Below are 25,293 nucleotides of genomic sequence, written 5' to 3'. Positions count from 1 at the left end.
CACTTTATTTTACAATTTTGATGTTGGAAGTATTAAAATGGTTTTTAAATTTAATTTCTTTTGAAGTTCTTCAATCTTGTTTGCCACTGGATGTAGCTGAATGTCGGTGATCTAGTATTTATTTTTAGTGCCTGCACAGATCACCACCATTGGGATTTCGCTGACCATTTTACTTCGCTGTTGAAACTGGCTTTATTTCTGAAGTTTTAAGCTTTATTCAGTTTTAGGAGAAAAAAGGAAATACTTTATTTAAAAATGTAAAATCTTGCTTTACAAAGAACTCATAAAAGGAATACTTGTATACATCAGCACTGCAGCAAAACTCTGAGCAGTACAGCATACGGTCAACATCCACATTTCTCAAAATTGGCAATGTATCAATACCACACCATAGATCTAGAGCAGACAATGTGGCACTTTGTGTAAAAGAGAAAACAAATGAAAATATTGAGCATAAGACGTGAAGCATATCTCCCAGGGTCTCATATAAACCATGCACAACTTCACCTAGAATACACTGAAATGACAATATAATTATACCAATCCCTATGGAAAACTGCATAGCATTAATCCACCTGGCCTCTCTAATCGCCTCCTTGTGAGCTTGGAACATCTTCACATTGTTCATGTTGGACTGCCAATACTTCACATATCCACCATGGTCAGCTGTCAGCATCCACATGTCATTATGAGACCAAGTCATGGCTCTAACTGGACTGTCATGAGCCTGTTAAGGTAAAAACAAATTCTCAGTTACTCCATGTGTATTTTCACTTTACATGAATATCTCATCCACAAAGTTTGTTTTTTTTTCAAAAATGCTATTAGTTCAGATGCTTGCGTTTGGGAATATTTGTGTAGGCCTACCACCTATTATTCCAGGAAAATGAACTCACAATGGTCGCAGAACACAATGAAGTTAACATATGTTAAGTCCCTCAGTTGCCTCCCAAAGATTTTGCACATGACCCATCTCAGCAAATACTTCAACAGGAGAGGTTAATCAGGCTGCTGCTCCTGATGGAAAGGACACCTCCATCCAGTGTCAAAAGCCATCATGGTAGAACTGGCTAATCAAACATCAGCAGTAGCAAAGGTGCAACAGCACATTGCGAGAATGCCAATATCTTATGCAGTCACTACATGTTAAGCGAAACGAATCATTGCATTAATGACATAAAATCCTAATAACAGTTTGGGAATCTCTAAGCTTCTGACTTTACAGACATGTGTTCACTTAAGTTCACTTAACATATGAAATGGACAAACTGAACATCACCATGAAAAGTCGACCAACTGAGGCTGAGTCTCTGAAAACTACATGAAAAATCTTAAAAGTGGTATGTGAAACATGAGAGACTTAAACTAAAGGAATCAAGGTGGAGTAGTGCTGGAAAAGAAAGGAACAAGAAAGATAATCAATCACTGTTGAAGAGCTTTGCTGATTTAAGAGTGTTGAGATAATCCTACACATATAGGTAGTCAGGGGACAGTTTATTAATTTTTCTCTGATCTGATGTTTTGTAAAGCATTTACACATCTGAAAACAAAGATATGGTGAAGGAGCAGTTAAATGGTGAGACAGAATTGATGCTGAAGATAGCCAATGTGATAATCATTAATTGGTGACAGGAACAAGACGAGATGAGATTGTATAATTAAATGAATCTTGAAAGAGAATAGAGACAGAAACCCTAACAACTCTGTTTTAAATCAAAATTTTGTCTAACATGTGGCCCAACAGGTAAAATACATTGAAATAAAACAGGAAAAGATAAAACATTACTACAGAACACTTCCAGAACTCAGCATGTAGCATTACATATTGTGGAACTGTTTGCAAGTCAACTGAGTAGAAGAATACAACAAGACTCATGGATCTCCCTTTGGGACTGTGAGACTAAATCCCAGTTGACTATGATCGCTGGAGCCCATAAGAACTGCTTGTAATTATGACTATAGGAGCAGGAAATGTTTGAAGAGTACACCCAGTCAACCGTGTAAACCTACAAGAAAAATGCACCTCTCAAGACAAAGTGTATGGCTCCAAGCAGCAGGCACTCAACCTCAGCTTGAACTATCCAGGATGCAGCAAGATATTCAAAGAGCTGCAGGAAAATTTGATATAAGGCACCCTGTCTTGCTTGCATAAATGGTTTGGAACTGAATTTGGTGGTCTTCACAAAAGATTTGACGTAACTTACTTAACCAAGTGGTCAGGAAACATGACAAGCTTAAGATCAATGTGGACAGAAACTTCAGAAAATGCAAAAAAATTACAATGCCCATGTCAGCACTATACCCAGAGAAATGTTTCTATTGTTATTGAACAAAACAGCCCAAGAGTCCAATTGTGTAACATCAAGAAAATGCTACCTTGATAACAATCAGTTTTGCTGTTAGAAATGTATCACTTGAACATGAACACTGAGCTCTACGACACTGTTCTCCATTGCTGGAGCAAGCGAAAGTACATTCTCTCTACTTGACACTCCTCTACCCTGTCCCACCTCATATGGCACTGAGTTTGAAACTCTCATACCTGCAAAATAGTTTCAAAATTAAATGTGAGCCCATTCCAGAGAGTAAATTCACCACTCGAAGCTCCAGTGACTAACCGCCTTCCTTCAGGAGTCCACTAAACACAAAATGAAAGCATTTATTCATATATTCAGAAAGTAACACTGTTTATGCAACACTGCAACAAATATATCTTACAGTCTTCTCTCTAATGCATTGCATTAACTGGAGCAGGCACTGCAGTTCAGGAAAACAAACATATTTTGTACATGTAACTTGTAATAAGGCTAAGTATTACTTTTGGTAATATGTACATATGTTTGAGATTGAGTTGTACAGAAAGGAAATCTTGTGTCATTACACAATTCTTTAAATTTATGAAGCATCCTCATGACTACAAAAGGTGCTTCAACTCAAACACTAAAATCAGTCCCTTGAGTAAAGCAAACCCATCAGAAAAGGGCTTTGCACAGCTACTGCATTTTTGAGGTGGTTTGAATTGAAAATGGCAGCTAACCAGCCAGGTTAAAAGTGAAGGTTTTTTTTGCTCATGTTACTGAAATCAGAATGCAAAGAACTCCAGTGACAGTACATTCTGGAACTTGAAATGAAATAGAATTCCTGCTGTTCAAACTTCAATGATTTTGAAGAACCTTTCATGAATAGAACTAGGACAAGATCAGTTCTGAAGAAGGGTCACTGGACCTGAAATGTTAACACTGCTTTCTCTCACAAGTACTGCCAGGCCTGTTGAGTTTTTCCAGCAATCTCTGTTTTTGCTTCAGATTTCCAGCACCTGCAGTTCTTTGGGGGTTTTATTTGGTAGTTTTGAGGTAAACTTTGGGGTAATGAGAAGTGATTAAAGGATTTTAATTAAATCCTTTTATGTTAAAAGGGAAAACTGAATGGAATAGAGTTTACTCCATCATACTTCACATTGCCAATATTATGTACCAGCTCCATTGCAATATTTTTGAATCAGTTTATATAAACTAGTTTAATTAAAAGTCTACAATCCATTCATTATACAGTAACAACAGGACTTTGATCAACAAATGTTTCTTAGTACCAAATAGTGAGGATTGCAATTGGTGAAGTTGCCATAGTTCTGAGAACCATGGAGCTGTCTCTCCTAAGACAGAGGTCACGGATGGTGAGTTTAAACCAAGGGTCACCATGCTACAAGTGAGGTTGAGATGTTCATGGTAACCTCAGCTGGTGTGGGAACTGAACCCACACTTGGCATCACTTTCCATTGCAAGCCAGCCACCCACCCATCTAAGCTAACCTACCCTCTGATTACAGTTGACGGGTTCTTAAATAGCTATTTAATTCCAGTTTATTAAAACAGTTTGTCAAAATCTAAAAGGGTTCACAATATATTACCTACTTAAACTCTAATCCAAATTATTGTGTGTACTTACCCTGACAACAAACACGGGACATTTCACTTTATTGGTTGACGTTCTTACAAATTTTGTTGTCACAGCATTCATAGGATTCTGCAGCATTCCCATTGGTGGGACCAACTGGAAAACATTAGAAAAAAAAACTATCACTGCCTGTGTAACTAAACAAAACCAGCAACTAGCAGAGACAACATTAGAACCAAACAATAGTAAAAACAATCCCACAAGAAAGCCAAGTTGTTCAGAATCAAGACGGCTCAAACAGTGTATTATTTAGTTCAATGTTTTAAAAAAAGTTCTATTTTTGATTCTTTGGTGATTGTAAACTATGGGAGGCTGTTCATGCTGAGAAACTCTTTCACGTTAGATTAGTCCCTGAAGGGATCACAGAAATTCTCTAATTTTCTCTTCACGCGTCTTTCTAAGAAAATGATGATTGTATCTCATTTGTTTGCTCCCTAGATAATCAGAAACCAAGTATAGCTTTCCTTCTGAACTCTCAGATACGTCCAGAGACTCTACTTTTCTTCAGTCTTTTCCTTGTAATTTAGAGAATGGGGAAAGTACCTACAAGGCCAGCATTCATTTATACATCCTTAAAGTGGTCATGGTGCACCATTTTCTTGAATCACTGTAGTACTTGGGGTGTAAGTACATGCACAATGCCACAAGCAACAGAGCTCTAGGATTTTGATCCAGCAAAAGTAAAGGGACCATTACATACTTTCAAGTCAGGATAGTGTCAGACCTAAACAGGAACTTGCAAGTGGTGGTGCTCCCATGTGCATGCCATCCTCCTTCTTAGTGCTAAAGCTTGCAGGTTTGATAAGTACTATTGAAGAAGTCTTAGCCAATTGCAGCAGTGTGTTAAGTTCACATTGCAACCAGAGTACACCAATGGCAGGAGTGAACGTTCAAAGCAGTGGATGGGGTGCCAATCAGCAGGCTGAATTGCATCAAGCTTTTTCAGTATCATTCGAGCTACACTCACCCAAGCAAATTGACATACCATCATACTCCCAATTATCTTGGGCATGGTGGACAGCTTTCAGGGAATCAGAAGGCAAATCACTCGCTATAGACTATCTAACTTCTGACCTTCTGTTAGTATCCACAAGATGCGTGTGGCTGGTTCAGTGAGGACATTGGTTGATGGTGGGATAGTCGACAATGCCACTGCCACTGGATTTCAAGGGGAGGTGGCAAGATTCTCATTAGCAGGCATTGTGTGACACGACTGCTATTTGCCACTCATTTCTGAGTAGTATCTTGGTCTTGCAAAATTATTTGACGAGTTACAAATAGAACTAAAAACCATCCAAACATTGGGCGAACATCTCCATTTCTGACCTAGTGATGGCGGGAAGCACCTAAAAATCATTACATCCAGAACACTTCTTTGAAGGAGTCTTGTACCAATGCCCGACACTGAGATGACAGACCTGAAACCTGCATCTTCCACCATATTAGATATAACCTCAGCTGGAGGACAGCTCCTCATTTCACTGCAACATTCCAACCCAAATATCTTGACATGAATTGTACTTCCACTCCTTGATGCCACAGCAAGTCAGTCACACCTTAGTTTTGGAATTTAATTTCCTTGTCGAAGCTTGGACCAAACTGTCATGATCTTTGCAGCATTTGGCTCCTGGCCAAATCCAAACCAAATTTTGTTGTGCAGCTCGTTGGTGAGCAAGTAGTAGCATTGTTAATGGCCATTCCATTAATGGAAATTGGCTGGGAGGATGTGTCCTGCATTTTATGGGCAGGTGATAACCAGTGTTCCCTGTAAGCTGTGCAGCCACACAGCTGCTCCAAGGTTCCATGCATACCAATTGGTATGCCAATGCATTAACTTCTGGTTTCGGAAGTCACTGCTGCACACAGGCCTTACAGGGCAACACAGAAGAAAGGAAAATCAAAGGAAGCATAGGTCATAACTGGAGAGTTTCCCACTTTATCAGACAGATATACTTAAAACAGTGTGGCTATAGGCATGGCAGGTTTTGAGAAAAATTCTTCAACTCAATAGCAGTAACAAGTTAGGAGCTGAGAGCCTTTGCTTTGCCAACATTCTCTTCCAGTTTTTGATACTGCAGAGTGAATTGAAGCAATTGAAGACAGGTCTGGGAAATCTAAAGCCACAGGTGGTGGCCGAGGTGCATAATGGGATTTAATGGCTGAAGGTGGTTGTAAATGCTTCAGCTTTGCCTTTGCACTCCAATAGTGGAGGATGAGGCCATTGCTAGTAGTCCACCACAAACAGAAATTGGGTCTGGCAGTGCTGCAGTTTTAATCTGATCGGTTGATCATGCCAAATACATGTGTTGCAGTTTCACAGATCGACACCACATTGTCAGGTACATATGATACTGCTCCTGAGTTGCCCTTCTATACTCGATATTGAATAAACCAAGGCAACTAGTGATATACAGGGCAAAGGGGTTACAAGTTGCAGCAGAATTCCATTCTGCTGACTGCCCACATTACATAGTTGCCATGTGATAAACTGCTAGATCTGTTTTGAGTCTATTCCATTGAGTGCAGTGGTCTTGCTCCACAACGTTATGGAAGATGCCCTCACTGCAAAGACAGTGGTCACAACTACAAACACCATCATTTCCAATGGATAGGTTGGTGAGCGTGAAGTCAAAGAGGTAATTTCTTCACAAATGGATCTCCCATCACCTGGGTGCGGCCTAGTCTGGTACCAAGTCCCTCAGATTCAACCAGCAGTGATGCTGTGGCATCTTGTCAGTGGACAATGAAGCTTGTTTTGATTTAACGTATGACCTGATGCATGTCTGTCTGCCTGACGTACTTTTAATCGGAGCTCATTCTTTCTTGGGAGTGCCTTTGTATTCATTTGCCATCAGGCTAATTTTTGCAACATAATTTATTTAGGTTACATACACAAGCAGAGCTATTGTCATGAAGTAAAAGTTCATTACAAATGGATGCAGCAGTTCTGTCATCTAATATACAAAAGTAAAGTGTAAATATCTTTGCCACTAAAATGGAACCAAATTAAAGTAACAAACAGGATCAAAACAGCAAAACCAAGTCACAAAACGAGAGCAGCACATTGAAATAGTCCAGAGAATTTACTAAGGCTTGCCGTGAGGAGCTTACATCATTATAATAAGCAGAATCAGGCTGGATTGCTCGAAGGTCTCGGTGATCCCTCTGCCAAACTCGATTCTAAAAGTGAAAAGAAAAAAATCAGCAAGTAAAGCACCAGGCAAGGAAAATAATGCACACTCATTAGACATGTTAAAAGGCAAAAGCATACTCAGTTACCACTCTTACACATAATACTGTGTTTTAATCCATCGTCATCACATTCAATATGAATGATCAATTAGCTACACTACAGATAAATCAGCTTTCTTGAATTTTTATTCTTAAATGTAGTGTATCAATGACCCTTATTCTATATTTACCTATTGTTGCCAACACTTTCATTTGTCCTGAAGACTATTATTAATTATCAATACTGCTAGACTACCTAAGCCCTTTCTTTGATAAATTTACAACCAGCATTCATTCCAATTTAAGAGCTTTCAAAGATTATAATGTTCTGACAGATCAGAGGAACATATAACCTCCAAAGTAATGTTCCAGAGAGCATAGTACTTGTGAACTTGTTTCGAACAAGATGATGTGAATGGCCAACTCAGTTACTTTTTCCTAAATTTCACTATTCCACACCTCATTCTTCTTGCTGGAGTCAAAAGATTTCTCTGGGCTCTGCAGCAAATGTCAGTGTGGGAAATATCTCAACCCAGAGTGTTCACTATTAAGTTACTCCAGAATGAGAAGGCAGATTCTGGTAAAAAGAAACACAGGTGAGGAAGACTGACTCAATATTTTTGCACCAGCAACAAAAAGTAATGATGTAAGTAGCAATTTCAAAACATACGATTTCCAAACTTTCAGTTCCTTTTATGTCAAATGAATATGAAAACAAATAGGTTTGGTACTTCTCAGTCTCAGGAAACATTCAGTGGAAATCCTATCCAGGAAAGTGCTTTCTCTTCTTTGAGTTGGCTGATCTCAAGGCAGCATTAGAACTGCTTCATTGCTTCTGGGTTTGGAGAAGGGAATGCAGACAAGAGTAAGGGGACTAAAAAGAAACTTAAAAGGTCTTGAGGAACTTTGTTGAGGTCTTGGTAGACCAGGAGATGTTTGTCTTCTTTGATTTAATGGACATTCCAGAGGGTTATGGCACCTTGGCAAAATGACAGAAGAAGTGTGCAATGTCAAAGCAGCCAGGGTGTTGGATACAACTTCAGGGTTCCAATAATATACAGAATTACAGTGTTCAGTTGGATTTCAGTAGGTCAAGTACAAATACTTCTGGTTTATCCCAATGCACAGTACTCTACTCAGGTACAGGGTACACAAAAGACTATTCATGATGTTCAAAGCACCGATGGTGATGTTCTCCAGTTATGTGCTTGCCAATATCGAGGCCAGCTTGACCAGAGTCTTATTTTGGGTGGCTAGGTTCTTCAGGTGTTCATACAGCGTGCATTCTATAATTTCTATGTTGTTCACAGGGAAAACCAAAACCCATAAAGAATGAATATACAAGTGCCATTAACAACAACAAAGATTTCTAGCTGCCATTCTCCAGATGCTGAGTTCTGGACATGCAATGTTAAAGTCAGGAAGTCAACGAAGTTAATTACAAGAGGGCAAAAAACGGAAGAGCACAGCAACGATTCTATTCTCGGCCAAAATTTGGAAACAATTTACTTACCTACTCTTTTACTGTAGATAGCAAGAAAAGAAAATATATTGGATAGACAAAGGAAATGACATGCACTGAAAAGTGCAGCTGCCTTCAAAAAGATCCATTTTCTGTTAGTGGAATGTCCAAACATGGCTTGTGGTCTAAACCTTTGAGCAAAATGTCTGAAGTTGCCAGAATTATTTGAATTAGTCCTCGGGGAGAAGTACTGTGTCTTCTGAGACTGGTAAGAGTAGACATGAGCTTAAAAAGTGGATCAACTCACTGGAACCATCAATCTTCAAAGCTATTACATTTTACTGAAACAGACAAACTTGCCATTTTAAACAAAAAGTCAGAGCCTGTCATTTCCCTACATCTGTTTATATCCACCTGAGGGCTACCACTGAGGTGAATGCATCATGACTGAGTGCACAGTCTTTCGTTATCAGTGAGGTGGCTGTCAGCTCACAGCTCCAAATATTTTTATGTAATTTGATATAGGGCTATGAACATAAATGAGGTGGGAGCAGGGTGTTTGAGGACTTTTTGAAACTGTGTTTTACAAGTCTCTGAATTCAAGGCCTTCCTTTCACACATTCAATGGCTGCCTTTGAAGTAGTTCAGGATGCAGTGAACCCGATTTGTTAACTTCCATTTCCCTGGAATTAAAATCTGATCAGCCAAACCACTTTCGCCCAAGTCCAGCTTCCAGAGTCAGGAATTTTATGAACTTTGCTCTCCTGACCCAAGACTGAAAATCATAGCTTCTGTCTACTCTGTCTCAAATATACCACAATTTGAGGAAGACCAAACTGTAAAAGATAGAAGACTATGATCTATAACACTGGACATCATCTTTTGTACATCTGATTGACTAAGCATCTAATTCCATTTAGAAAGTTATTATGAACCTGCTTCATGCTGTGCATTCTAAATCACATCACGTTGTGTAGTATACATTTTTCAAAATGTCTCTGCTTCTTTTGCCAATCATCTTAAATATAAGTCGACTAGTTACATACAAATATAAGAAAGAGAGAGGGTACTTATCACTTTTGGATCAGGAGAGCAAAGATCAGAAAATTCTTTGACAAATTTGTTAGAATTCTATGAAAATGTAACTAGTAGGTTTGACACAAGAGGGAGCCAGTCAGTGTGGCACATTTGGACTTTCAGAAAATGTTTGACAAAGTCCCACATTAGAGATTAGTATGAAAGATTAAAGTGCACTGGATTGGGAAATGTATTGAGATGGATAGCAAACTGGTTGGCAGAGAGGAAACAAAGTAGGAATTAATGGGTCTTTTCAAATTGGCAGACAGTAATTAGGGGGTTCCACAGGGAACTGTGCTGAGATCCCAGCTATTCACAATATATATTCATGATTTGGATGAGGGAATAAAACATAACATCTCAAAGTTTGCAAACGATACCAAATTGGGTGGGAGGGTGAACTTTGAAGAGGATGCAGAGATCCTTCAGCATGATCTGTACAAATTGGGTGAGTGGGCAAATCAATGGTAGACGAAGTATAGGCTGGATAAATGTGAGGTTATGCACTTTGGAAGCAAAAACAAGGCGGCAGATTACCACCTGAACGACTGTAAATTGGAAGAGGCGAGGGTCCTGGGTCGCTGAAGGTGAGCATACAGTGCAGCAGACGGTAAAGGTAGCAAATGGTATGTTGGCCTTCAATGCAAGAAGTTTCGACTACAGGAGCAGGAATGCCATGGTGAAGCCACACCTAGAATACTGTGTGCTGTTTTGGTTCCCTTTCCTGAGAAAGGATGCTGTTGAGGGAGTGAGAAGAGGTTTAACAGGCTGATTCCAGGGATGGTGGGGCTGATGTATGAGAGATTGAGTTGGTTAAGATTGCTCTTGCTGGAGTTCAGATGAATGGGGGAGGGGAGGGGCGCAAAATTGCTTCAAGATTTATAAAATTCCAACTTGATTAGATAGATAAATGTAGGGAGGGTGTGCCAATGATGGATTTTACAGAACCTGGGGTCACCATCTGAGGATTCAGGGTATACCATTCAGGATTGAGATAAGGAGACATTTCTTCATCCAAAGTGCAAAGAGCCTGTGCAAGTCATAACCACAGGAAATAGTTGCTTTCAAAACACTGAATGTACTCAAGAGGCAGCTAGATATAGCACTTGGAGTGAATGGGATCAAAGGTTATGGGGAGGTAGTAGGATTATGCTACTGAATGGAACAACCAGCCATGACCGGGATGAACTGCAGAGCAGGCTTGAAGGGCCATATGGCCTCCTCCAATCTTCTATGTTCTTGAGCCACCCCACCATTGATAATATTCTAAACAGCTGTGGCTTCAAATTATTGTTCCTACCTGTCCTCCACGCCCTTTTTAACTCCTTGGTTTATCAAGAAACTGTGATCAAATATAAATTTAAAATATTCAGTGAGCCTGACCCATCGCTCTCAGGGATAGTGTGTTCTGCAGGCTCTCAACCATGAGGAAACAGTTCTCTTAATACTATCTTAAATGAGACACACCTTATTTTTAAAACTGCATTGTCTCTCGAACAGGGTGAGTGACAAAGGGATACTTTCTTACTGCACCCACTGTCAACTTGCTTCAGGATTTTATGTTTCAATAAAACCTTTTCATCTTTCTATACTGCAATGGATTCTGGTCCAATCTGTCATAATGTCCTTATTCAGGAATCAGTTGAGTGAAGTTTTTCTGAACTGCTTCTAATGCAACTATGTTCTTTTTTACATAAAGTATCTGCACGTGGTAGTCTAGGTTCTAATAATTGTGCCACTGGAAACACTTTCTACTTAATTGTTTCAAAATTCTTCCTACTTTTGTACATGTGTTAAATCTCCCCTTAATCTTCTCTGTTTTAGTCAATGCTAACACTTCAGTGCAATACTTAAGGAATGCTGTGGTGTTGGAGTTTCCACCCAAGATTACCTATTTTTTCTTCTACAGCATCATTTCGACAAAGCCTTTTTGACATTCAATTGCTGTGAAAAGTTCGACAAGCTTTTAAGGAAAACCTGACAAATATTTAAAGTCTCTACATATTCACTCAAGTCTTAAATTCTGGTACCATCTTAGATCTCTTTTGCCTTCTTTATAGAGCGAATGGCAGCCTAGTTCTGCACGTAGCTATACCACGAAACTGGGACAAGATAGAGTTATACAACACATTTGTGCTTTATGCTTTGGCATCTCTTCAGCATGGGTTTGAAACAAACCCACCTCAGGCAAGTGTATGTGTGGAGTTTGCACATTCTCCCCGTGTCTGCGTGGGTTTCCTCCAGGTGCTCCAATTGCCTCCCACAGTTCAAAAGTGTGCAGGTTAGGTGAATTGGCCAAGCTAAATTGCCCATAGTGCTAGGTGAAGGGGTAAATGAAGGGGAAAGGGTCTGGGTGGGTTGCTCTTTGGAGGGTCAGTGTGGACTTGCTGGGCCAAAGGGCCTGTTTCCACACTAAGTAATCTAATCTAATCAAATCCACAGTACTTGATGGATTTAACAAATCCACTAGCCATAAGAATGTAAGTAAAGGAGGGCTGAGGTATTCTCAATTAGGTTTTTGCATTGATGGCATTGTTAAGTGAGTGAAAGCAAAGTGAATTTTATTGTATATTTATCTCGTGCTTATTTAAAGTGAATGTGAATCAGTGCACCCTGAATCTAATGGTCTCTACACCAGAGCTAAGTTTCTGACAATTGTTCACAGTGTTTCACAGTGAAACTGTTCAGTTTCCTAGTAGAGAGTAATCACAAAGTACATTTTATGGGAATGTGGCAGGTAAAGAGTGAAGTACAAGTCTCCCTCAGTTATATGGAAATAAATGTTCTTGCTATTCATATCACTGGAGAGAGTTATGTCATTAAGAAAAATATTAGGGTGATTATTGGTCACTGAAAGACATCGGATTGTTTGCAATATGGGCCTCTTCCTTTTCAGAATTATCATGAGTGTTGTATGGCAATATTGAAAACAGAACGTGAGTATTACCAGTGGGAGGAAATAGCCTACACTCTCACCTTTTAAAAGGTACAAAATTAGAGTTAAAACTGTATATTCGAATAGAGACAGCTGTTTCTACATATAACATTGTTGATATAGGAAATTAAAAAAAACAGTTCATATGCATTTCAGTTATATTTCAGATAGGATACAATTTCAAAGTCAGGTCCCAGACAAGCTCCACCAAGTCCCTGATATAGTCGGATGGCTGCGTTCATGGAAGGAATATCTTTCCTCTTTTTATTGTGCATCAGTGTCCAAATACAGCGCAAACTGGAAACTGAGTATGGACCCTATCCCGGAATGTGCAGTGTCCACGATATTATTCAAAATCTTCATTTCCAACTGAAGTCCACAGAACAGAAGCAACTCAAATGTGAAATTATCTGCACAATGTCCTATATTAACAGCGGTATTTGTCTGACAAAATTATGAAAGCCAATCCAATAGCTCAGACATTTGCCATTAGATATCAACATTTGCAAAGAAATTGGATATGGCATCATTGTATGTAAAGATATACATCAGGAACACATAAATGGAATAGAAATGGATAGACTACAAGTCGGAACAAATGCACAAGGTGGAAATCGCAGTCATGCTGCACATTGGAGAATTCAGAGGCAAAGTGGGCTACTACAGATTTGATCTTCACTCTATTCCATCTTAACTGAAAGAGACTGGCTTCAGTGTTCCCATGATTAGGAAAGGGTAGTCTTTCATGGCTTACCATGAAAAATCCCTAAAGCAGCTCATGCAGTAGAACCCCAAATAAGCAGACTGAACATCAAGGATAATCTCTCCAGGACACATTATCAGTTTGTGAGGCAGAACTGGTTATACAAACAATACAACGCAGGTACAAGTACAGATTGGACCGGAGAATGTAGGGAGAAACATTCAACCTAACATTGATAACAGAGAAAATTCTTCAGAATTACAGAAGCAGAGTCGGTGTGGCTAAAAGAATGACTATTAAATATCCACAATAGGTAACCCAGTCTCCTTGAACCTACATATATTTGGTCTTAGTAAAAGTATAGCAGTTGTCCAACTTATAAGAGGCAGTCAATGAAATTTTAAACTGTCTGCATGTTTTCATTCTAATAATGGTTCAACTATCTTTCCAGACTTCTGTGAAAAACACACCCATCCCGCTTCCAATAATCAGTGATCATCTTCAACCCTTTCTCTCCACATCAATCCCACTCTCCATCCCAAACCATTAAAGCCAACCATTCCTGTGCTGCAACATTGTCCCATTAACAGATAGCTATGTCTGGCAATAAAGTTGGCTTTCAACTAGAATCATTTTTTTTTTAAAAATCAAAAGTTAAACTCCACAGCATTTTTGAAAACAGAATTTTGGACTTCCTGACTATAACTCCACCCTACAAAATACCAGGGTAAAGGACTCTTAAAGCATTTCACGATACACACAACACTTTTGGGGATACAGTATGAACAGATTTCTAATACAGGACAAATTATTTTCCACATGAAGATCATAAGATAAGAGATTCTGCACCTTTCAAGATAATCAGTTATCAGATTGTCAATGTAACTGATCTCTTCTGAAAAATTAAGTTTCCTATCCAGACTCCAACAAGAAACCAGTTCCTGTATTGCCAGGAAATGTAACAGTTCGTTGTCAGTTGGAGTAATTGGCCAAATGTGCACTGCAAGATTCCATGACTTTACAAAGTAAATGCTATACCTACAGAATACCGTGAGTGACAAAAACTGTTCATTTCAAAGGATGGCATTTTGAAAGCCAAGACACTATTAGGTCGGCAAACACCGTTAACCAATTTCCACGGGTGGGTTCCCAGAAATTGCAAATGAGATAAATAACTGGCTACAAAACTAAATTACAGGGAAGTTGAATTAAATTAGAAATACTGTAAATACTTAGGTCAGGTAGCAGTTATGGAGAAACTAAGTTAATATTTCAACAATGTTTCCTACCACAATCCAAAGTTGGGTGGATTAGCCATGGGAAATGCATAGTTACATGGATAAGATGGGAGACTGGGTCTGGGTGGGATTTTCTGCCGAGGGTGGTGTAACACGATGGGGTGAATGACCAGCTTTCACAGTGTAGGGATTTTGTGATTCTATGAACTTGCTTATCACTCTATGGTAAACACCCTAATGCAAGAGATAGGAAACATAATTCAATTTCAAAACACGAGGAGATATTAGGAAACTCTTGGACTGAGGTAAGTTCGAAGAACCATCTGGGAGGGGGGGGGGGGGGGAGGGAGAAAGAGCAATGGGGGGACAGAGGGTGGGGGAAGGGAGAGTGTGTGTAAGAGAGAGAGGGTGGGGGGGGGGGGGGGGGGGGGGTTGAGAGGGTGGGAGAGAAGCAGGGGGACAGAGAGAGGGAGGCATAGAAATTCTAAGGCTTACAGCCCAGTCAGCTGAAGGCATAGCAACCAACAGTGGGGTAATTCAATTTTACGATACACAACAATCCATGATCAAAATACAAAGTTGTGCCTGAAAAGATTGGAAGTAGAGACAGCCAAGGGGAGGGGGATTTGTAAACAAGGTTGAGAATTTTAAAATCAGACTTCAGCTGACCAGCAGGCATATTGATGGTGGTTGCACGAGACCCAATGCCAGTTCAGAAATGGATGGCAATTTGAATTAGCTCAAGTTTTCAGAGGGGTGGTAGATGGAAGGAAAGCAATAGAATCTAGACGTACCAAAGATCTGGATGAAAGCTTCAGCAGCAGAAGGATTGAGGCAGCAGTGAAGCCTGATGATATTGCAGAGATGGAAGTAGGCAGTTGTAATGATGCAGCACTGTGGAAGCTCAATTTGGGGTCAAAGAGATGCTAGAATTGTGAACAATCCAACTGATGACGTAGCAAATGACCAGTCTAAGGATTGGAGCAATGGTAACTAAGGAACAGAGATGCAAGTAAAGATCAAGGACAATGATTTCTAGTCTTCCTGGTAAGTAGCCGGGAGGATACTTCTGCTCATAGGAAGTTTATATTGGACCAGGTGTATGACAAATTAGAAATAATTTGGAGATGTAATGAAACAGAATAGCATCATCAGCATACATGTGCAATTAGACATCCTTTATTTTCCCAGATGGTATCACTTCTGGCAGCATGTAGATGAGAAACAGCAGGGGCCAAAGATAAGCGTTCTAGAAGATCCCAAGTGCCAATGATTTTGTCAGAATTGGAATAATTGAAAGTATGGAAGCAATGAGAGGTCAGGGCAAAGAAAGAGTAGTGTGGGTGATCTGTAATAAGGTGGAAAGCAGGAATAATTAAATGACAAAATGAGATGATGCAAGAGAAAGGGAAAAGCACAGAAACAAATGAGAGTCTAGAATTGTTGTAAATCTCAGAATCAATAACTGCAGCTGAAGCTAGAAAAATAGGAACATTGATAGAAAGTTAAGGAAATTAGTGTTAAATATGGTAGGCTATAAAGCTCATCAAGTGTTTTTATTGAGCTTTACTGGAACACATAGGAGGGAGAGAACAGAAGAATCTTGTATTCATGCAGTGTTTTTCACAACCATAAGGTGTCTCTCAGCATCTTATAGCCAAAGTACTTTTTAAATGTAATTGCTGCGTAATATAGGAAATGTGGCAAGCAATTTGCACACAGCAAATTCCCAAAAACATCAAAGTGCTAAATGACGGGTAATCTGCTTTTGTGATGTTAATAAATATTTGCCAGGACACCAGCAAATATTTATCAAAATAGAACCATGGGATTTTTTATCTTGAAAGATAGACAGGGCCTCATCAATGCTTCATTCAAAGATGACAGCACCAAGCATTCACATGACTTTTGTGCCCAAGTGCGAAAGTGGGTCTTGAACTCTCAAACTCAGAAGTGAGCATATTTCCAATTATTTCCATTCCCGATGAAGGGCTTATGACCAAAACGGTGATTGTCCTACTCCTCGGATGCTGCTTGACCTGCAGTGCTTTTTCAGCTCTAGACTCTGATCTCCAGCATATGCAGTCCTCACTTTCTCTTGTATTTCCAACTAGGTAATGAGTGACATTGAAAAGTGAGAGTGGGAACAGGATTTAAATTGCAAACAACTATAAACTCTATTTCATCCTTGTCAGCCGATGGAGATGCTTCCTAAGACAATTACCCAAGCTGCACTGGGATACCCAATGTAGAAAAGACTACATTATAACCAGAAATACTGAACTGAAATGAACACAAATGAATTACTATTTCATGTGGATAATGTGTTTGGGGTCCCAGGACAAGAAAAGCAGTGAGAAGGGAATTGTTGCACTCCTGTGCTCCCACAGGAAGAATAGGAATGCTGTGCATCATGGAAGAGTGAACCAGAATGTTACAGTTTCTTCAGAATGATGGAAGGGACAAAGATGAAAATAGCTAGATTATGGCATGATGCTGGAAGCCACAGACAATATCCCTTGAATATGGACACAAAGAGTGCAAGATAAGTCATGGGATACCCACACAAGGTTCTATGAGGTTGATGGAAGATGCAAGCCCTGCAAACAATAGTGGGGGGATTTCTTGGCTGAGGAGAAACATTATAGAAAGTGGCACTGAGTATACATGCAATGACAACTCAACAGAATGGCAATGAATCCTAGAAAACAGATAGAAATGCAAGAACTCTCTGCAGGATTGAGAGTTCATAGTAGAGAGCAACAGTTTATTCCTCCTGGCAGGGAAGAATTAGAAATGGATCATCTGAAGGCAAAGGAAGGATAAATATCATGTACAATTGGTAACACTTTTCAGCACCAAAATAATTCATGCACCAGATAAAGTGCAAAGGAGCAAACCAGAATAGGACTAAAACAAAGGATGTTTTATGCATACCATGAGAAACAGGCATAGGTAGAATTCGTATAAATTTTCATTGCAACATTTACTTCAAAGAAGTGAATTATGTCAAAGCAGAGGTTAATCAATGAAAATAGTTACACACCCAGGCAGAAGGTGGCATATCGGCGCTGAGTGGACCTCCATTCTGAGGGCCCACACAGGATGAGGACCACAGGGTGGATGTCCATGATGCTAGACAGACTGTAAGGACCTGAAATCTGGAAACTAGTGTAAGGTATTGCAAGAATAATGGATGCAGATCAGAAGTCAATGTACAAGAAAGAAAAAGAATGGAAATAAAAATGAGTCATTTAAGATACAGAAGGACCACTTCTTTGTCAACAACAACAGAAATTGCTGAAAAGTTTCAGTACATTATGCAGCATCCATGGAGGGAAACCATTTCTTTCTGTTGGAAACTGACTGTCATGAGTCTATCAGAACAGTTCATTTGTGCACCACTGGATGGAGACTGAACCTGACCGTAGTCATCTGAACTCCACACAAAATCAGAGGTTAAGTGAAAAGCTCCAGAAAAGAGGTCATTGAATGTCTAGAAACTATTGGTTAATGTGTGATGGCAGCACAAGGGGAATTCACTTTCCACATGTGTGGCAATGTCACCCTTGTCAGAAAGCTTCATGATGTCAGCTTTGGACCTAAGAGAATGGAGCAGTGCAAAGTTCAGAAGAATAATGTTAAATGAGCAAGAGAAACAGAAAAATTCAAATAGTTATTAGCGTGTGGTAGTTAGCAGTGAGATCTGAGCGAGTATAGGTGGTTAGAGGTGAAAAGCAAATTCTGAAGGAAGATGCAATTGACAAAGAAGCTGGTGTTTAGGGAAAGGATGAAACATTCACTTTTGTGTCAAGTTTGAAGTTAATTAAGATTTGGGTTCGAGGGAATGAAGATGAGGCCTTGTCTGAGGACCGATTGGTGCCAAAGACAGCAGCAAAGATAAAGCAAAACATGAGCGTGGAAGGAAAGGTGGAGGTCAGTGGGAAAATCAAGGAGAGAAATGATCCAGAGTCTTTGGTATCTAACAGCAGTCAAAGGTAAAGTAAAAACAATCTTTCTGTTAGAGGATGAGAAAAAAAAAGAAGAAAGAATGGAACTGTGGATAACAACTCAAACAGACAATCAGTGCTGTTCAAGAGGAAGGTTAAAGCAAGGGGTCATGTGTGAATTGGTGAAAATAATGAGTTAGAGAATGCTAAATCTATTTTGGTGGTGGTTAGTTGAGGGAGAATGTTCAGTCAAGGTTAAGAACAATGAGAAAAGCTCTCTACTCCACATCTGAATAGTCATTGTATATTGGAATTTTTGCACTTCGAAAATATCCTTGTAGCTCCAATTTAACAAATGGATTCACCATATGAAATAAATTTGCATTTATATCATGATATTCATAAACATATTGGCTCAAAACATTTTATAGCCAGAGTCTCAGGAGATTGAGCTCTGTGCACTTTTCCAGATGCACGCATTTAGGAATCTTAGCTAGATTGTAGCGTGGAGATGCTGGACTGCGGCGGACAAGGTCAGATATCACATGACACCATGCGATAGTTCAACAGGTTTATTTGAAAACACAAGCTTTCGGACTGCTGCTCCTTTGTCAGCCACTTCACTTGTGAGTTCAAATAAAACTATTGGACTGTAACCTGGTGTTGTGTGACCTCTGACCTTAGGTAGATTGTGGGATCATTTTAACAACCTGAACAGCAAAATACAGGTCTCAGTGGCAGTTACATTATTTTTAGATACAAATTTTCATTTGTGACTTGGTAAAGCATCATATATTTCTCCTGGAATTCCCCAATTATCACAGACTTCTCTTTATCCATATTGTTACAATTCAACCAAATTTCCTAGCTGTCTCCAACAAGCTCCATTATATGTACAAGGTTTGTCCTTAAAATCTTTTGCATTTACATATTTAATACATAATAAAAAAAATTTTTAAATCATAGAAGATAAAATTCTATAACCTCTTATGCTCATTCAATTAGCTTCTTAAAGATTAGAGATTTAACAATGAATACAAATGAGCGCAGGCATACTCAGGTCACAATACTGAAAATAACTAGAAAATCTTACACGTTTACAGGTATACAAGGTGCTTAACTTGACTACAAAGGATGAGCCCAAAACACAAATGATAATGTAATTGTCACTGAGAGACCTGCATTTTGCTGTGTAGATTGTCAAAATGAATTGATGCCACAATTTTAGGCTCACCTTTGTAATCAAGTTAAGTATGTTGTACACCTGTAAATGTGTAAGACGGGCGCACAGCACATTTAAGTTTTTCTTTCAAAGGTGTTAGCCTCTCGCTTGTTGCTATTCCCACATGTTCTTGAGATGGTGACAACATGCCTGCTTCAGCCCATGAAGGTATACACACAGTGACGTTCGAAAGGGAATTCCAGGCCTTTAACCTTGAAAAGAGACAGCAATATACTTCCAACTCAGGAGTTTGCAAGACTTGGAAAGAGACTTGCAGGCAATGGTGTTTCAAAAACCAGCTGTCCTTGCCCTTCTCAGTGAGCGAGGTTGTGAGGTTGAAAGGGATTGTTGAAGCAGCCTGGGAAAGTTGCTGCAATGCATCTTGTGGATGGCATATACTGGAGGTTACGTTCAAAAGGTGATTGAAGCAATGAATGTTTAAGTTGGTGAATAAGGTGCCAATCAAAGAAGCTGTTTTGTATTTTATTGGGTCAACCTTCTGAAGTGCAATTGCAGACAAGTGACATGTATTCAATTACATACCCAGTTTCTACCTTGTAGAAGTAAATTGGGAAAGGCTTTGGAGTCACTGCTTTTGTAGCTAGTCCAATTAAGTAATACCTTCCCCCAGGATGTCATTGATGGGGGATTCCACAATTCACCACCATTGAATGACAAGCAGAGTAGTTAAAATCTTACTTTCTTGGAGATGGTCAATGCCTGCCACTTGGTGATGTGACTATCACTTGCCATTTAACAATCCAAGTCTGAATGCTATCCAAATCTTTCCAGTGACAGATTGTTTCAGTTGTTGGATGGGTTAATTCTACAGAACACTACAATCAATGCACATCCTCGTTTCTCAATTCGTGGTGGAGGGAGGATCACTGATGAAGCAAGTGAGTTTAGAACGCCAGGAACGCCACCAATGATTCTCTGGGACTGAGATAATTGGCCTAGAACAATTATGACAATTTTCCATTCTGCTAGCTATGATTACTGGCACGAGTGAGTTTTTCCCACACCCACTGATCCCCAAAGACTTGAATGTATTACAGTTCCTTGATGTTGCAGTTATTCAAATGCTATATTAATGTTAAGGGCTGTCAACCTTGGCCTTCCTCTGGGGATTTTGCTGTATCGCCCATGTTTGAATTAAGGTCACAATGAGGCATGCAGCAGAGTTATCTGTCCCTGAGGAACCCAAATTGAGCAGAATATTAGTGAATAAATATCACTTTGTCAAATTGTCCATAATCCCCTCCATCATTTTGCTGATTGAGTTCGTTGATAGGGCATTAATTGGCCTGTTTGGTTTAGCACCGTTTTGAGTAGACAGGTAATAACTGGGTAATGTTCGCTTTGTCAGCCATCCAATATAGTTACTATATTGGAATAGCTTGAATCAGAGCACAGAGTTCTGGAGAATAAGGTTTCATTCTCTAACTGAGATCTCATAACTGAAATATTGCCCAATCTCAGTCTTTGCTGTATCCAATACAATCGCATGTCTATTGAGACCATGCAGAGAAAAATAAATTGGCTGTCGACTAATACTTGAAACAGTAGGCCTTCAGAAGGTGATAGAGACGGATCATCCTCTTGGCACTTCTCACTGAAGGTGGTTGCATCCACCAGTCATACTCGTTGCACTCACCCCTCTGCCATTGCCAAGTATGGAGATGTTCGGAGGGCCTCCTCCTCCCAGTTATTTGGTTGTCCACTATCATTCATGACTGGCTGTGGAAGACTGACCAGCTTTGATTTGATTGTTCCTCCTTATTTTCAGCAGTTAAATAGATGTAACTGCTAGAAAGGGTGATTTAAAGCCATGAAACCAATAACCAGAAACTGCAGTATGAAAACGGTTGAAATGTTTTTTTTAAGGATGAGATTAAATGATCTAAAATAACATTGTTCAGCCAAATTTACACTTAAGCATTTTTCTCCTCAACCAGCATTAATGTATTTGCTGTTTAACTCAGAATATAATGCACATTTGAATTAGGAAATCAGACAAACACTGAAAATAAAAGAACCAAGTATCTCTTCTGCACTTTTCATGTTTCATTGCAATTCAGATTGTATCTTATTGAGTTTAAAATGGGGTCCTTCGTTCTGAGTTTAGAGATTTTAGATTACAAATGATACAGCAGCAACCTGGGATGGATGCTGTTGAAACTATTAACTTCTTATAGCACTCCAAGCCTGAAAATGGAGACACTGTACAATTCTTTCTTAGTAAAAATTAATATTCATTGGAGATGGTGCATGTTTTACCTTTGTCTTGTTTTTAGGTGTTCATGATTGCAGTGGGTAGTTGTTGTTACATATTTTAACTATGTCCTTTTGTTAGTTTGACTGAACAAAAATAACTTAGGTCAGAAACTGAAAACATTCAAAAGACAACTTCTTTCAAAATTCCAGCACACGGTCATGAATCCTTGGCTCCAATGCCCCATTGAATTTTGTGCAGAATTCAAATTCATTGCCAGCATGGAAAGTGTTGTGACAGAACAAAAAAGTTGCCAAAGACACACCGAAATAACTGCATCTCCATGAACATTTTCAATGCTTTAGCTACATTACATTACTGCCGATAAAATTCTGTTTTATTTTGTTTTGTGAAAACATCATTTCATCATAATTATCACATAAGTTCCAAAATTAACTTTTTGGTTTGAGTACTATCAGTTATCGAACCATGCAGTGCAGGAGACAGCCTTTAGGCCATCACACTTAAACCAGCTCTTTTTAAGAGTTACCCATAATTTCCACTTCCCTTTTGCGTGCCCTCAGCTCTGCAGGTGTTCAGGGCTTTTATGTGGGTAGACCAATGCAAAGTGAAGAATGCAGAGAAAAGGCTTCAAGTTTAGAAACAGTAATATTAGCATCCTATCAGAATGACGCACTGTGAACCCAATAATGTCAGCCTTCCTTCAAAATGTGCTGCTCAATTAATGGATAGGTGGCAACCTTAATTTTCATTGCTAAAGCTCTTCTGTACACATGGCTTGCAAAGTGAACTGTTGAATCTGACAATTGCAGCTTGACAGCCGAGTGAACTTTTTCATTTTGTTAAGAGAATCATGGCTCTTGAATGCCTAGGAATTCGTGCCCAAGTTCCTAAGAGAGAGACTGCCAACAAAAACCTGTTTTCAGGCACATAAGTACATATATATTTACATTTGAATGTCCCTATCATTTGTTTTATAAATCAGAAACTTTTCTTCAGTCATAAATTCTCAGTGAGCATGATTTAGTAGGGAAGAATTTCTCAGTACATCAACAGTTTTATTAGTTCATTCTCCTGAAGTGGTAGATGTTTGCTGACCAACAATTCTTCACTGATCAGTTGTTTTTAAATCTGCTTACTACTTCATTAATACAGTAAGCGTTTGGGCAGATGTGATTTGTTATTTCACAGTTTTTACAAAAATTATTTGCACAGGATACTTGTAAGTTGGTTAACATTTGAGATGACCAATGCTAGATATACTCTTGAAAAATGATGTCTGCTTCATTTTTTTTTAAACTGTGCTTATACAGTGCCTAATATCAATCACAACATCTCAAACCACATCACATAATGAAGGATATTTTTAACAGTGAGGAACTCTGAGCAAATATAGTGATAATTCCACACTGTAGCATCTCAGCTAACCCTGACTGATGATGTGTTAATATGTTTGTTTCTTTCCAACACTGGTTGGATGATGGGAGGAATGTTGATCAGGTCACCATGAATTCCCAGGTCTTCTTTCAACTATGTCACTGCATTTTGACACCGACAATACTTCAAATTAACATCTTATTCAAATGTCAGCTCCTTGCACAGTGCAGCACTTCAGAGTACCACTCTTGAGAATGAGTTCAGATTCAGCACTCCTCGGGTTGAACTCAAAACAATAGTGGAGCCGCAGACAAAATGTTACAAGTGTAACTAACCCAGCAACCTACTAATTAACTGCTGTGATTGTGAAATTGTGCATTGGATTGCAGTTAAAATAATTCATAACCTTTAGGAAAACGCCTGGTTATTCTTAAAGAAAATAGGATTTCCAGATTGTGATGGATAAGGTTTGCTTATAGGAGATGCCAGAAATCTGTCAAGGAAGAAAATCATTGTCAAAATTGCAACAAGTGGCAGCAGTGTGATGTCCAAACTGATTCGAGGAAACTGAAACCAGAAACAATATTGGCAGGGCATAAAATGCTATTTCGAGCAAATTGATCAGGAACAAAAAATGAACCTGGTGCAAAACTGCTTTCATTGGCAAAGGAACAAAATTTTCAGCCTGTTTGTGTTAAACATGCGTAGACTTGCTATTCATATCCAACATTTTGTGTTGCTGTCAGTCGCAGTTCTTTCTTCCTGTTTCAACTTCGAAAATATATTTATCCTCTGGCTCCAGTGTTGCTGATGTACAGCTGTATGGTTTTTTTATATTTACTGTGTTGCTACCACTACATTACCTGGTTGCTGACAGGACAAGGAAGAAACACAAATTAAAGCTGAATGCTAATACTAATTCTCTTGTGGGGTTTTTTTTTGCAGTATAAAAACAGCAACAATTAACTGCCTGGGTTTGTTGTTTGAGATGAAAATCATTTCTTGACAGAATGCTGAAGCTTTCCAGATGAAATTTTACAATTAGAACTTGTTTTCCAAATACTGTAATTGAAGCCGATCTAAGAAGAAGAACCGTTAACACGTATTAGAGAAAATGACCAAAAAGGAACTCTCTCTTGTTATTTCCATAGCTACCTCCCAACTATTCGTTGTAGCTATCAAATTAACCAGGACACAGAATCCTTCTGAAACACCATCAGATTTCAGATGCTGCAGTGCTTGGGAACCGTCATAATCCTGTGTCAAATACTTCAAAATTCATTTCCAGATAGGTAGGGCACAAGACCACAATTCCCCAATGCACTGACTGGGTAATTTTGCACAAAGCTGCATGACTTCACATTACTGATCAAGCAGAAGGTAAGGAATGCTCAGAGTTAAAACTTGTGTCTGACAGATTGACAAAACCTGGTGTCAATCCATAATAGGGAAATATTGTTACTCCTTTTAATGACCTGTGTTAACCATACATCTGTATAGTTCATTCTGCAACTACAAGCAGCCCAGTTTCCCATTATATTAGTAAATTATTGTACTGTACATATAGCAAAATTAAACAGGGTTGACAGTTGATTATGTTGTTGATCCCAAAAGCGCTGTAGAGCATGAATAATGAAATAATGTTTTCAATCAAGTATCCCCAGATGCAAAATATACTCAAATAGTATTAGTTTATTAGGCCATTTACTGAGTGGTATGATATCATTAATAAAAGTTGTGTATCTGCCATCTTAAAGACAGAGATTGCAAGAGTGGAAGAGTGACATGAGACATTTCTCAGTGCTCTTCATACTATGTCAGAAATTAGAATAAAGAATCAGTGAAATGGTTCCAAAATGTCAGTCACCATGGAGTGCAGCACACTTCAATACAAGCCCATTCTCAACCA

The 25,293-nt window shown here is 39.1% G+C and overlaps 1 protein-coding gene across 1 annotated transcript in view; it reads right to left on the bottom strand.

Moving 5' to 3' along the window:
• Nucleotides 1-25,293, bottom strand: part of wdr33 (WD repeat domain 33) — a 106,653-nt gene that overhangs the window by 58,633 nt on the left and 22,727 nt on the right. The window contains exons 3-6 of the mRNA XM_060834982.1: nucleotides 7,065-7,133; nucleotides 3,945-4,049; nucleotides 2,543-2,638; nucleotides 576-727 (exon numbers count right to left, since the gene is read on the bottom strand). Of these exons, the coding sequence (XP_060690965.1) occupies nucleotides 576-727; nucleotides 2,543-2,638; nucleotides 3,945-4,049; nucleotides 7,065-7,133 (422 nt within the window). The remainder of the gene's footprint in view (nucleotides 1-575; nucleotides 728-2,542; nucleotides 2,639-3,944; nucleotides 4,050-7,064; nucleotides 7,134-25,293) is intronic.

This window comes from Hemiscyllium ocellatum, chromosome 13 (assembly GCF_020745735.1).
Source record: "Hemiscyllium ocellatum isolate sHemOce1 chromosome 13, sHemOce1.pat.X.cur, whole genome shotgun sequence".
NCBI lineage: Eukaryota > Metazoa > Chordata > Chondrichthyes > Orectolobiformes > Hemiscylliidae > Hemiscyllium > Hemiscyllium ocellatum.
The sequence above is the reverse complement of the archived record's forward strand: the minus strand, read 5'-3'. Positions and strand labels throughout refer to the sequence as shown.